Source organism: Chionomys nivalis, chromosome 22, assembly GCF_950005125.1.
Source record: "Chionomys nivalis chromosome 22, mChiNiv1.1, whole genome shotgun sequence".
Taxonomy (NCBI): Eukaryota; Metazoa; Chordata; class Mammalia; order Rodentia; family Cricetidae; genus Chionomys; species Chionomys nivalis.
The window spans coordinates 43442722-43454982 of NC_080107.1; the positions used below are offsets into that span (position 1 = coordinate 43442722).

At 51.9% G+C, this 12261-nt stretch overlaps 1 protein-coding gene across 2 annotated transcripts; it reads right to left on the bottom strand.

The window, feature by feature from the left end:
- Positions 1–338: 338 nt before the first annotated feature.
- Positions 339–5741, bottom strand: Gfi1b (growth factor independent 1B transcriptional repressor). 2 transcript variants are annotated; one of them, XM_057755563.1, is made up of 6 exons: positions 5641–5741; positions 5102–5239; positions 4208–4479; positions 3442–3579; positions 2127–2292; positions 339–876 (listed from the first exon to the last, which is right to left on the bottom strand). In XM_057755563.1, the coding sequence occupies exons 1-6, from the start codon at positions 5738–5740 to the stop codon at positions 698–700; spliced, it is 993 nt and encodes a 330-aa protein (XP_057611546.1). In that variant the 5' UTR covers position 5741; the 3' UTR covers positions 339–697. The 2 variants fall into 2 exon arrangements, with proteins under 2 accessions (XP_057611546.1, XP_057611545.1); XM_057755562.1 differs by having other exon boundaries at positions 2127–2391.
- Between the last annotated feature and the right edge of the window lie 6520 nt (positions 5742–12261).

The following is a 12261-nucleotide window of genomic DNA, read 5'->3' on the forward strand; positions in this document are numbered from 1 at the left end:
GACTCCCAGATGAATGTGGTGGGTGGGCTGGGGGGCAAGGGTGAGCAGACAGCACATCTGGCTAAAGCAGAGGGGTGCCAACCTCCAGTTGGGGCGGGGGGGGGGGGGACGACGACTCTGACTATGGCAGCCAGGAAGAGAATCCTTAAAACTTCCAAGTCACCAGGCCCAGAGAAGCAGACAGGAGGGTTTCTCTGATGGTCCCAGCTTTTGTCTGCCTTTGCCATCCTGGTTTTGTTTTTGTTTTTTTTTTTTTTTTTTTGGTTTTTCGAGACAGGGTTTCTCTGTAGCTTTGGAGCCTGTCCTGGAACTCCCTTTGTAGACCAGGCTGGCCTCGAACTCCCAGAGATCCGCCTGCCTCTGCCTCTCAAGTGCTAGGATTAAAGGCGTGCGCCACCACTGCCCGGCATGCCATCCTGGTTTTGGCCACCAGGGTCTTGTAGCCTTCTGTGCTCCGGCAGGAGACAAGACCAGAGTACATCTGTGACTACAGTTCAGAAACGCCGAGCTGACACCTTATAGCAGTCCAAGAAGGAGTGGGGCTTGCTTGAGGTTGTCCAGCAACTCCACGAATCTCAAAAGAAGCCTCCTGGGCAGTCTCCTGGACAGAGCTGCTTCCGGGAGGATGGGGGACAAGGGTCAGAGTTGTGAGAGTGGCCTGCTGATGAGACACACTGGAGCAGGCTGACTGGTAGTCTCACTTGAGGTTGTGCTGGCTCTCACGGTGACGACGCAGGTCCACCTTGCGCTGGAAGCCCTTGGTGCACAGCTCACAACTGAAGGGCTTGAAGCCTGTGTGCTTGCGGCTGTGGGTGATGAGGTTGGAGCTCTGGCTGAAGGCCTTCCCGCACACCTGACACTTGTGGGGCTTCTCACCTGGGGAAAGGGCAAACGACAGGGTGGGGTCAGGAGGCAGTGCCAGGCCTGCAGCCTCCACCCTGCAGACGTTCATTCTCTATTATATCTCTTTTATGGCCAACCTTAGAGAATGGTGGAAAATAGCCAGGCGGTGGTGACATACACCTTGTTCCCAGCACTTGTGAGGAAGAGGCAAGTGGATCTCTGAATTCAAGGCCAGCCTGGTCTAGAGAGGGAGTTTCAGGGCAGCCAGGGCTACACAGAGAAGCCCTGTCTCCAAAGAAAACAAGAAAGAAAGAAAGAAAGAAAGAAAGAAAGAAAGAAAGAAAGAAAGAAAGAAAGAAAGAAAGAAAGAAAGAAAAAAGGAAGGAAGGAAGGAAGGAAGGAAGGAAGGAAGGAAGGAAGAATTGGAAAGTAGAGAGTTACAATAGATACACCCCTGACCAGGTGTGCTGGTGCACAACTCTAACCTCAGCACCCTGGAAATAGAGGCAGGGGAATTTTGAGGTTGAGGGTGAGGTCAGCCTCAGCTTCTTATTAACTTCAAGGCTAGCCTGGGGCTATGTGAGAATTTGTCTCAATAAGCAAACAAGCAAATAAAATTACCTCTCTGATGGTCAATTGTCAACTTGATGGGACTTAGAATTACCCAGGAGACACACTCCTGGGAGTGTCTGTGAGGAATTTTCTAAATTGGGTTAACCGAAGGTCCACCCTAAATGAGGCTGGCACTGGTCCATGGGTTGGGGTCCTGGACCGACTGTACTGGCGGCAGAAAGCAAACTGAGCACCAGCCTTCCTCCCTCTCTTTACTGACTGTGGAGGTAATGTGACCTCATGCTCCTGCCGCCGTCTGTACCCTCAAACCGTGAGCCAAAATAACTCTTCTCGCAAATCGCTCCCAACACGCATCCTGGTCACGTAACACAAAAAGTAACTGATGCTGTCTCTCTCTGCAGTCTAAGCTGGTCTAAGCTGCTGCAGACCGTCCTTCTTCCTCAATAGATCCTGGAGGCCTGTGCAGGGACTGGCCCAAACAAGCACTGGGTTACAACGGAGACAGCGTGACAGAGCGAGCAGCTGTGTGAGTGGGTGGTTGAAAATCCACATTCTGTCCACGTTCTTCTGAGAGTCCACGCTGACTTGGCTATCTCTCTAGTGAGTGATTGTCCAGCCCTTCAGGGCCCCATCAAGTGGGCCTCTTGGCAAATGATGCAATACCCAGAGTCCAGGGAGGAGATCCTATGGCTTGGCTTGGGGGCACTCACCTGTGTGGATGTAGGTGTGTTTCTTCATGTCCGACTTCTGGTGGAAGCGCTTCCCACAGAACTGGCAGGGGTAGGGCCGCGTGTCCGAGTGGATGAGCAGGTGGGTAGACAGGGTGGACGAGCGCTTGAAGGCTTTGCCACACATCCGGCACTCGAAGCTACGCTCCTGCCGGAGGAAACGAGGCCCTGGGGGGTCAGGTGCAGGTGGGGCCTTGAGGCCCGGGACAGCCAAGCTGGGCGCAGGACTGGACCCGGCTGGGACGCCCTGAGAAAGAGGACACTCCGTTGGGGTGGCCTCAAGGGCAGGGTCTAGAGAAGCCTGTTTCTGCTTCCCCGGCTTAGACTGAAGCTGGGGCCTGACTGTCTTCCTATGAGATAGTTCCTTGTGCCTTTCACGGTATACTTCTCAAAATAAGCCCCAAGGTGTGTTAGCTGACGGACAGATGAAACCACTCATCTAAATATTTCAGGATTTCACCAGTAACCAAGAAAGAGTTCCTCTTGGCTGGGACAGTGACGTGCTGAGTCAGTTTAGTTAAAGACAGCCTAGCTTGACCTTGAACTTGCTATGCAGGTAATGATGACCTTGAATTTCTGATCCTCTTGCCTCCACCTCCTGAGTGCTGTTACGTATACAACCATTCCTGGTTCATTTGGTGTTGGACCTCCTGTGTGCTAGACACCTCTTCCAACTGAACCACCTCCCCAGCCTAGCAGCCCTACGATTTGGGGAGAGCCAATTGGCTTGGTGTTGGTAGATTTTTTTCACTTGTGGGTATTGGGGCAGTTCTAGCAGTAGCCTGGATGGGCTGTGGGAGGTTGGGAAGTTGAAGACAGGGAGGGCCAGCTCCCAGTTTGTTGCTGAGGGATAGAAGCTCCTGGGGTCATTTCCCACCATTACCATCTACCCAGGCTCTAGTAATCCACTTCCATCTGGCTTATATGACCTCCCTGGAATCGGGTAGAGAGCTGGAAAGACACATGTTCCACTCTGGAAAGGAGTGGGTCCCAAGGTTGGGTCCCAACTGACAGAGATAAGTGGGGTAAGCTATGCATTTAAACCTAACTCTAACATTCTGAGAATTGAGGATGCCTTCAGGGCCACCCAGCACATAGGATGCTTTCCTGGTCTCACAGACATACTCTAGACCCCCATCCCCAAATCCCCAGAGCTTCTTCTGACCAGACGTGAAACCAGTTCAGCCCATCAGAGACCCAATATGTTATGAGACTCAGACCCAGGGACGCAAGTAGTGAGTCATCCCCGCACCCCCTACCCAATTTGTGTCACCTTCAGCCTTTTCCAGCTGCTCACCTGGGAATGGACATGTGTGTGTTGCTCTAAGCTCACAGCGTGGCCGAAGGTTTTGCCACAGATGTCACAGGCAAAGGGCCGGGTTCCACTGTGAGAGCGGCGGACGTGCACTTCTAGCCCATGAGGGGTGGAGAAGACCTGGGACAGAGCAGAGGGTCAGGCCCCTGGAAGGAGGCAGGCCTGTGGTCATTCAGGCCATGGGCCCAGCTCCTGAGCAGGATGGAGCAGGAACGGGAACTACACTGGTTGTAGTGGCGTTTCATTTGTATTTTAATAAATAAAGCTTGCCTGAAGATCAGAGAGTAAAACAGCCCCAATGATCAGCCTTGCAGACCAGGCAGTGGTAACACACACCCTTAATCCCAGTAGCCACACTAGTTGTCATAGAAACTGGGCGGTGCATGCCTTTAATCCCAGTGGTGCATGCCTTTAATTCCAGCCCTAGAGATGATTATAAGGCAGGAGACAGCTCTCAGTCTCAGTCTCATTCTGAGATTCTTGGAGGTGGGATTGCTATTTTGGACTGAGTTAAAGGTAAGAGCCAGTGGCTGGCTGTTTTGCTTTTCTGACCTTCAGGTTGCACCCCAAGTTCTTTCTGTGAGTTTTTACTAATTGTGCATCAATTGGTAGTCCTGCTGTTCTTCTGTTGTGTGTCCCAGGGAGTCCTCTTACCTCTCTGTGACCGTCCCCTGTCTATACAGCGGAATCTGTAGGAGGGCTCCAGAAGGCCCCTCCAGCCCTCACGCCACTCCTGCCCGTCACTCACCTTGTTGCACTTGACACAGTGGTAAGTGTCCATGCCCGGAGAATAGCGGAGGCTGAAGTCCAAGGGGGATTCGGTGCTGGGCACAAGGGGGCTGCCATAGAGCCTCACGGAGCGCTCCAGAAAAGCCGACTGCATGGTAGAAGGGGTCTGTTGGTAGCTGTGGTTGTAGGAGGAGGCCAGGGTATCCCAAGAGAAGCTGGGCTTGTAGAAAGGGGGTGACTCAGAGACCGGCGACTCTCCATCCTGGGGTTGGGATGTCACCAGAGGCCCCTCTGTGTAAAGACACATGTGGGTGACTTATTGTAAGGATTTACTTTTAACTTTCTATTTATGTAAGTGTGCACCGTGTGTGCTGGTGCCCTCAGAGGCTAGGAGGGTGCAGGGCACTCTAACTGGAGCTACAGACAGCCATAAGCAGCCTTGTGATGCTCGGGTCCTGGAAGGGCAGCAGACATTCCTAACTGCCATGCCATGTCTCTGACCACCAGAGTGCTGCTGGGATAGAAGGTGTGCGCCACCACCACTTGGTTCAGGCAATTAATTTTGAAATAAGGTGGCCCAGTGCTCCATCTGCTCCGGTGACCTCCTGTTGAGGTTCCAGTGTGCACCCCCATTATGCACCTTTGCTGTAAGTCTTTACTGCAGTTTCAGCCCCTGCACCCTAGGCCACCACCTGGGCACCGCCCTATAGACCTCTGCCTCGCACCCACAGCTTAAGAGGCCTCATCTGGAGCAAGTGTCTGACCAGAAGTGTGCAGCAGAAGCAGAGAGCCCAGGCGGCATCCAGTGACCTCTCCGGCCCTCCCCAGCTTCATGACTGCAAGAAGTTCTACCACAGAGGCCAATTTCTTTCCTCTCTGGTCACAGGAGACAGTGGGGACCCCCAGCTGGTACCTGGGGCTGAGGCCATCTTGGGCAGGCTCTGGTCCAGCAGCATCTCCCGCTCCTGTTTGACTGCGTTCCAGTCCAGGGTCTGACTTGGGAGTAGTGTGCCCAGGACAGGGCTGCTACTCAGGATATGCTCTTTCACCACTGTGGGGAAACAAGACCCCAAGAGTCACCACGTACAGTTCCAGAATGTCTGCAGGAGCAAGAGGCACCATGTTTCCAGAGAGAGGGAGAGCAGGGGCGCACACCTACTGCGGCTCACACCAGATTCTCCACCCGGCATGGGGAGAGGTAAGGAAACCCAGAGCACCTGACCTCAGATCTCAGTTGGATTCACATGTCCCTAACTGGCTCCAAGCTTGATGCCCCCAGAACCCAAATGCTAGAGGAGATGAGCATTTCATCCACTCATTCATTCATTCATTCATTCAGTCAATCAGAAACAGCTACACTGCTGCTTCTAGCTGCAAAAGAGATGCTGCAGCAGCATCCAGACAGAGAGCCAAGTGGGCACATGGTGGGGTCTAGCCTGAGCTCAGACTCACCAGGAATTACAACAGGAGGCCAGACCAGGTCATCGTCCTGTGCACGGGGCTGGTGGTAGGTGTGCGCCTTCTTACTTTTCACTAAAAAGGACCGTGGCATTTTTCAGAGTGTGGGCCACACCTGCAAGGAGGAAGAGGGTGGGAGTGGCTAAGAGTGACCAGCGCCATTCCTTTGGATTTTGGAGTCTCCTCCAGATATCAAAGACACCCTACCCTACCCTGGGTTGTATAATTTCCCCTAAAGTTCACATCCACCTGGCACCCGTGAATACCACATCAAGTTAAGATGTGACTGGAGATAGGCCCTGCACCCAAAATGACCAATGACCCTATCAGAAGGGGGAAAGCTGGGTGCAGGGAGAACTGCTTGTGTATCAGAAGCAGGACTGAGGGATGCTAAGGATGACTGACTGCTTCCAAGAGCTGGGAGAGAGCCAAGAAGTGGCTTTCTTGGAACTTACAGAAGGAACCAAACTTACTGATACTTTGACTTTGATCATCTGGTCTCCCAGAACTGTGAATTAGTCACAGGCAAAATATACTCATGCTTAGCAACTGGAGTCAGCCTGGACTGTCCTGGGAAGGGGAGGGGAGGATGGAGCTGGGGTCTCTGAAGCAGACACACTGGACCCCAGTTCTGGAAGCTATCCTCGCAGGGCTGGAGTGCAGCTCAGTTGGTAGAGTGCACGCATGAAGCAATGGTTTCAACCCCTGTGTAAAACTGGATATGATGGTGCACGCTTATAATCCCAGCTTTGGGGAAGTGGAGGCAGGAGGATCAGTAGTTCAAAGTCACCCTCAGCTATATAGCGAGCTCAGAGTCAGCCCAGGTTATAGGAAGCCCTGTCTAGTTTTTTTGGTTTTTTTTTTTTGTTTGTTTGTTTGTTTGTTTGTTTGTTTTTCGAGACAGGATTTTTCTGTGGCTTTGGAGCCTGGAACTAGCTCTTGTAGACCAGGCTGGTCTCGAACTCACAGAGATTCACCTGCAGGAAGCCCTGTCTAAAACAAACAAGAAGAGCTGTTCTTGCTGGGCGATGGTGGCGCACGCCTTTAATCCCAGCACTCGGGAGGCAGAGGGAGGCGGATCTCTGTGAGTTCGAGACCAGCCTGGTCTACAGAGCTAGTTCCAGGACAGGCTCCAAAGCCACAGAGAAACCCTGTCTTGAAAAAAAAAAAAAAAAAAAGAAGAGCTGTTCTTGAGTTGCAGTTGGACACACTTTGAGAGATCACCCAATCTGAGCTTAGATTTTTACATGAAAAGGCTCATGGAGAAGCCAGGTGTGGTAGTGCATGCCTTTAGTCTCGGCACTCAGGAGGCAGAGGTAGTTGGATCTCCCCAAGTTCAAAAGCAGTCTGGTCTATAGAGTGGTTGCAGACCAGCCAAGACCACATAATGAGACCCTGTCTCAAAAACAACAACCCCCACTCCCCACCCAAATAAACTCATAGGGAGAGACCCTCAGTTTGCCTGTTGTTCAATTTGTCTACTTAACTTCTCTGGGCTAATTTCCTTTACTTAAGGTGTGCTGTCCGGCTGGAATGCTGGTGAGGACCCCAGGTCCTGCTTTTGGCAGGGGTTGAGGAGGGGATACTTACAGAGGAACTTAGAGCAACTGAGACAGGAGAAACGTAACTGTAAGCCTTTATTGCCCGGCAGGCTGAGAGCGGCTGCGGTCACACCTTCAGCCTATATTCTACTCTCCAGAAAGGGAGGGGATTTCTGTCTGTGAATCATGGGAAGAGGCCTAAGGCGACCCATCCGCTACACCTGGAGGTTTGCTGTTTCCTCACGGGTGGAGATAAAGAGGTGAGTGTCTATCAATTCAAGTGCTGGGTATCACCACTTAACTTCCTAGTCTAGTTAACTTCCTAGTCGGGTTTAGGGGAGAGTTTGAGGATCAAAAGAGCCAAAGGACTGACTAGGTCAGAAGGCTCCTGCTGAGTCCTCTAGGTAGCCTATGGCGGCCCTCCCACAGATGATCTGTATCTCTGCCCGAGCCTGTGTGGTGCTTTCACGGCCCTGGGAGACAGAGAGCCCCCTTTGGAGTCCTCTATCTTCCCTGTACTCCAGACTGCTCAAGCTGAAAATCGAGAGCCTGGGAGGAGTCCCACCCCCACCCAGGACCAGCCACCCGCTGAAGGCTGCATCTGTGATACGCCCAGCAATGGCGGGAAAAGGATTTGGCCCGCGACTGAACAACAGTGCAGGCTAGGCGATAAGACCTCAGCTCAGACCAGGGTGGGAGGCAAGATTAGGAAGGACAGCTTGGAGCTTAGTCTCAAGTTACTCCTGTCCCAGGGGGTGAACCTCAAGTCTGCTTCCCCCCTGGCCTAGAGCCCCCTGCTGGGGAGTATCAGTGGTTGGTAGCCAGTTAGGTCCAGCCTTCTTTGCTGTGGCGCTTGTCAGCAGATCAGCTAATAGGGGGAACTAGTTCAATGCCAGGCATTGCTGGGAGCAAGAAAAGGCCTTGAGTGTGCAAGGTGCACTGGCGGGCACCTAGGCTGAGTCATCACGTGGCATCTCCACTCACTGAGGAGGAGCTGAAGGGGCCAGGAGGGAAGCTTGGCTCAGCCCAGCAGGTGTACTTTAAGGATGAACCAGAGAGCTGGCACAAGTTCAAGGTCCTCCATTCTCTGAACTCTAAAACGAAGGATGGGACTTAGACTTTTGGGTTCATTCCACTGAGAGAGTCTCGGGTCTCTAAACAAAGGATTTGGAGGGGCGGCTGCTCTTTCTGGTACACACATCAGCCACGACCTTATCTTCCAGGGACAGCCTTCCTCCCCTGCCCCCTTCCCCTCCTGGGTTCTCCTTTCCTCCCCCTTCTGAATCTTTCCAGCTCTTCACTTGAGGGGCTCTAAACCCTGAAAGGATGAAGGTGGGTGGAAGGTGTTGGGGGGGGGGAGCTGGGTTCTCCTCCATCTTTGTTCTGGGAAGACCTCGAGAGCCACAATCTATCAGAAGCTGATCCATTTTCTTTTACATACATTATTTTCTTAGGAAATCAACTAAAACCAAGATGCGCCCTAAAGTAGTCAAGATAGGGCAAAGGGTAACCAGGGTCTGCCTTAGCCTGCCTAAGCACCTTCAATGAAGCCCTATTCCATCCATCTCTCACAGAAGAGAAGCTGCGTTCGAGCCTGCTCCAGGCAGAACAAGGCCAGGCAGGAGGTGTCCGTCTGGCCCCAGGACCTCCTACTCACACCAAGGAGAGAGCAGTTACTCAGTGTGGTCTGTGTGCCACAGGTTGTGCCAGGCCTTTCATGCCAGGTCCTCACTGAGACACACAGCTGCTGCACCAAGGAGGAAAAGAAGCCATGGTCTCAGCCCCGCTCCGTGTCACTGGCAAGAGGGAAGCAGGAAGTGTCCTGGGGTGGTAGATGGGGAATCTCAAGACTTAGAGAAGATGCTGGCTCCTCCAAGGTCAGGGCAGAGCCAAACCTACGGCTACTGTCCTCTTTGGATTTGACTCCCGGCCCACCGTCCTCCCTTCCAATACCGTCTGTGCTCCTCACAATAGCCACTGGTATGGACTACAGCACCAAAAGAAAGTGGGAGATAGAACAAAAAGCCATATTCCTCTGACCCCCCCAAAACCCCACCCAGGGTCCAGACCAGCTTCCGATGGAAGACAGATAAGAACAGACTTCCTTAAAGCTAGTTTTGCTTGTGGACCAGAGTTAAGGGTGACCTGATGTAAACCGACCAAAACCCAGGGCAACACAGGACCATGACCTCCAACATCCTAAGCACTTACTGGGTGCCTTATGCTCGCTTGGCAAGCAAGAGGTCCTGTTTTGGGGGTTCCTCCCACTGGATTGCCCTAGCCCTTATTCTTTCCCTTCCAGGGCATTCCCTCCCCTAACCTGGCAAACAGACATACAGAACTTAGCCGGACCCCCAAGCCTGCAGTGGGAGCCAAGTGTACCCAGAGAATTTCCTTCTCATCCTTGTTAAGTGAGTTTAAAAAAGAAAGAAAGAAAACAGGAACCGATTACCTATGGTGTAGTTAATTAACAACCACTCGGTTTTGATTCACATACACCATTCTAAGAGTGAGCTCAGGGCAGAGATTGTGAAAGACACTCGGATTTCTTCATAAAACAGAGGCGATGATGGTATCTGGAGGCCGGAAAGAGGCCCCTGTTAGCATGCTTCATAAACCTTCTACCCCAGACGCTAGGGCAGGGGGTCCATTGACCCTGAGTCAGAACCTCAGCTGGGGCTGCCTCAAGGGACACAGCATCCGACACCCCCAGGTTTCGGGTATAGTGGGCTCGTGGGGATTTGATTGTCCTGACCTGTGACACCTTGTACAGCCGGTAGGGACGAGTCTGATTCTGTGACCGCGTGAGCCGCTAACCTGGGTTTGGTTTTCCTATCTCTCAGAAGAGACGGTTGGGCTAAGAGATTTCTAAACTTCCCCTTTACTCTAAAAATCCCACGTACAATCTGTCGGCCTCTAGCTAGGGACTGAGCTACCTTGCCTGAGACACTGGCCACTTGGGTTCCCTTTTCAGGAGGGTTGGGCAAGACTGAGTTGATTCTCAGGGTCAGCTACAGGGGACCCTTTGGACTTCCTTATGTATAAGGGCAGAAGGGAAGGAGGGAACAAACAAACAGCCATCTCCCAGAGTCCTGGGCCAAGAGCCTGGATCATCTTAGGGAGCCTGAAGCCAGTGAGTTACTGTGCAATCCCCAGCACCGCCAAATAAACACATAAGGTGAGCAAGTTGACTTCCAGCCATGCACTGAACACAGAGCTCAGACACTGTACATCCACGCTGATAGCAGCTCCATTGGCAAGAGCTGACAGGTGTAGGTTCCATCCAGGCAGGATGGATCAGCAAGGTGCAGCCAGGCCAAAGCACGCAGTGCGATTCTGTCTACCAACCGAAGGAAACTCTGGCGTGCGTGGCGTGACGAACCCTGAGAACGTGGGAGGCGAGATAAGCCAGCCACAGAAGGACAAGTGTGTATAGTTTGCTCAGAATAGGCAAATTCGCCGAGACTGGAGTAGATTTGAGGTTGGCAGGGGGAATGGTTATTGGTTAATAGGTATGGAGTTTCAGTTTCACAAAAGGAATGGGATGGATGCGGGGCTGGTTTACAAGGTGAATCCACCTGACAGCTAAGGAAAAGTTCATAAGAAGAGCGAGGCACAGGGGCAAGCCCCTGATGTCCTGGATACTTGGGAGGGAATCAGGAGGATTGTGTGAGCAGCCTGGGCAAACATGGGAGACACTGTCTCCAGGAAAAACAAGTGGGTCAGTGAGACATCTCGGTGGGTAAAGTGCTTGCCATGGAAGGCCGATGACCTGTATTCAATCTCTAGAGCCCATGTGGTAGAAAGAAAGAATGACCACTGAGCCATCTCTCCAGCCCCAGTGGTGCACGCCTTTAATCCCAGCAGAGACAGGCAGATCTCTGTGAGTTCAAGGTGAGCCTGGTTTACAGAGGGAGTTCAGGACAGGCCTCAAAGCTCCAGAGAAACCATGTTTCAAAAAACAAAACAACAAAAAAAAGAGAATGCACCCCATAAAGCTGTTCTCTGACCTCCACATGTGTGCTGTGGTATGGGCACCCCATATCTCTCTCACACTCAAACAAACCCTGATAATAATACTACTAATAATAGAAATAATAATTTTTTGTTGTTCTTTTGAGACAGGGTCTCTCTATGTGGCTCTGGCAGTTCTGAACTCTCTTGTAGACCAGGCTGGCCTTGAACTCACAGAGATCTACCTGCCTTTGCCTCCCAAGTGCTAGGATTAAAGGCATGTGCCACCGTGTCTAGTTAATGATAATAATTTTAAGCTAATAAAAGAAAGGAAAGATAAAAGAAAAATGAAGGAAAAGAGCTGGGAGTGTAGCTCAGAGTGTGGGGAAGTGGAGGCAGGATCAGAAGCTTAGGTTTTTTTTTTTTTTTTTTTTTTTTTACTACACAGCGAACAAAGAAAGAAGAAGGGGGCAGGGGACCTGGGAGTGTACTTCTGTGACAGACCCTGAATTCCACGCGTAGGAGCACCACACAAATCAAAAACAAAAGATGGTCAATTTCATGTACATATATTACCACAATGGAAACAAAATCGAGCAAATGCAACATTATCTGCACTAAGAGCCGAGCAGTGCCTGCGGCTGGGATTGCCGTGGGAAAGGAGTCAAAACAAACACCTCCAGACTGAGGAACCTTCTGCTATTTCTGCCAGGGAGCCAATGTCGTGTCCCAGGGAAGGGAAACCTCGAGCTAGCTGATCCCAGAACCTCTAGTGGGACCCTCACCGTGCCCTCTTTCCTGAAGCGTCGGCAATGGTGAACACCACTGGAGTGATTCCATCAGTCAAACCTGAATGATGCAGAACTGCCCGACTCCCACCCCACCCCCCCACACACATATTGACCCCTTAATTGAAATGTTACACCTCTCCTGATGGAGGACGAGCCAGTCACCACTTTGCAGTGCTTGGGAGGACACAGGTGGATGGAAAGGCACAGGTCTGCCAGCACCCAGTGGATCCCATACCCGTAGCCAGAGGTGATTGGAGCTTTCCGCTAGTGGGCTCCTAAATATGCTGGCTTTCTCAAGACCCAGCCACAGACCAATAGCATCTACAAGG

What these genes read in the sequence shown, in the direction of transcription:
- Gfi1b (XM_057755562.1), bottom strand. Translation starts at nt 5,740, where the DNA reads ATGCCACGGTCCTTTTTAGTGAAAAGTAAGAAGGCGCACACCTACCAC. An exon ending in ACTGTGTCAAGTGCAACAAG is followed by an intron (nt 3,580 to 4,207) that starts GTGAGTGACGGG and finishes GCTCTGTCCCAG; the next exon opens with GTCTTCTCCACCCCTCATGG. An exon ending in ACACACCTACATCCACACAG is followed by an intron (nt 877 to 2,126) that starts GTGAGTGCCCCC and finishes CCCTTTCCCCAG; the next exon opens with GTGAGAAGCCCCACAAGTGT.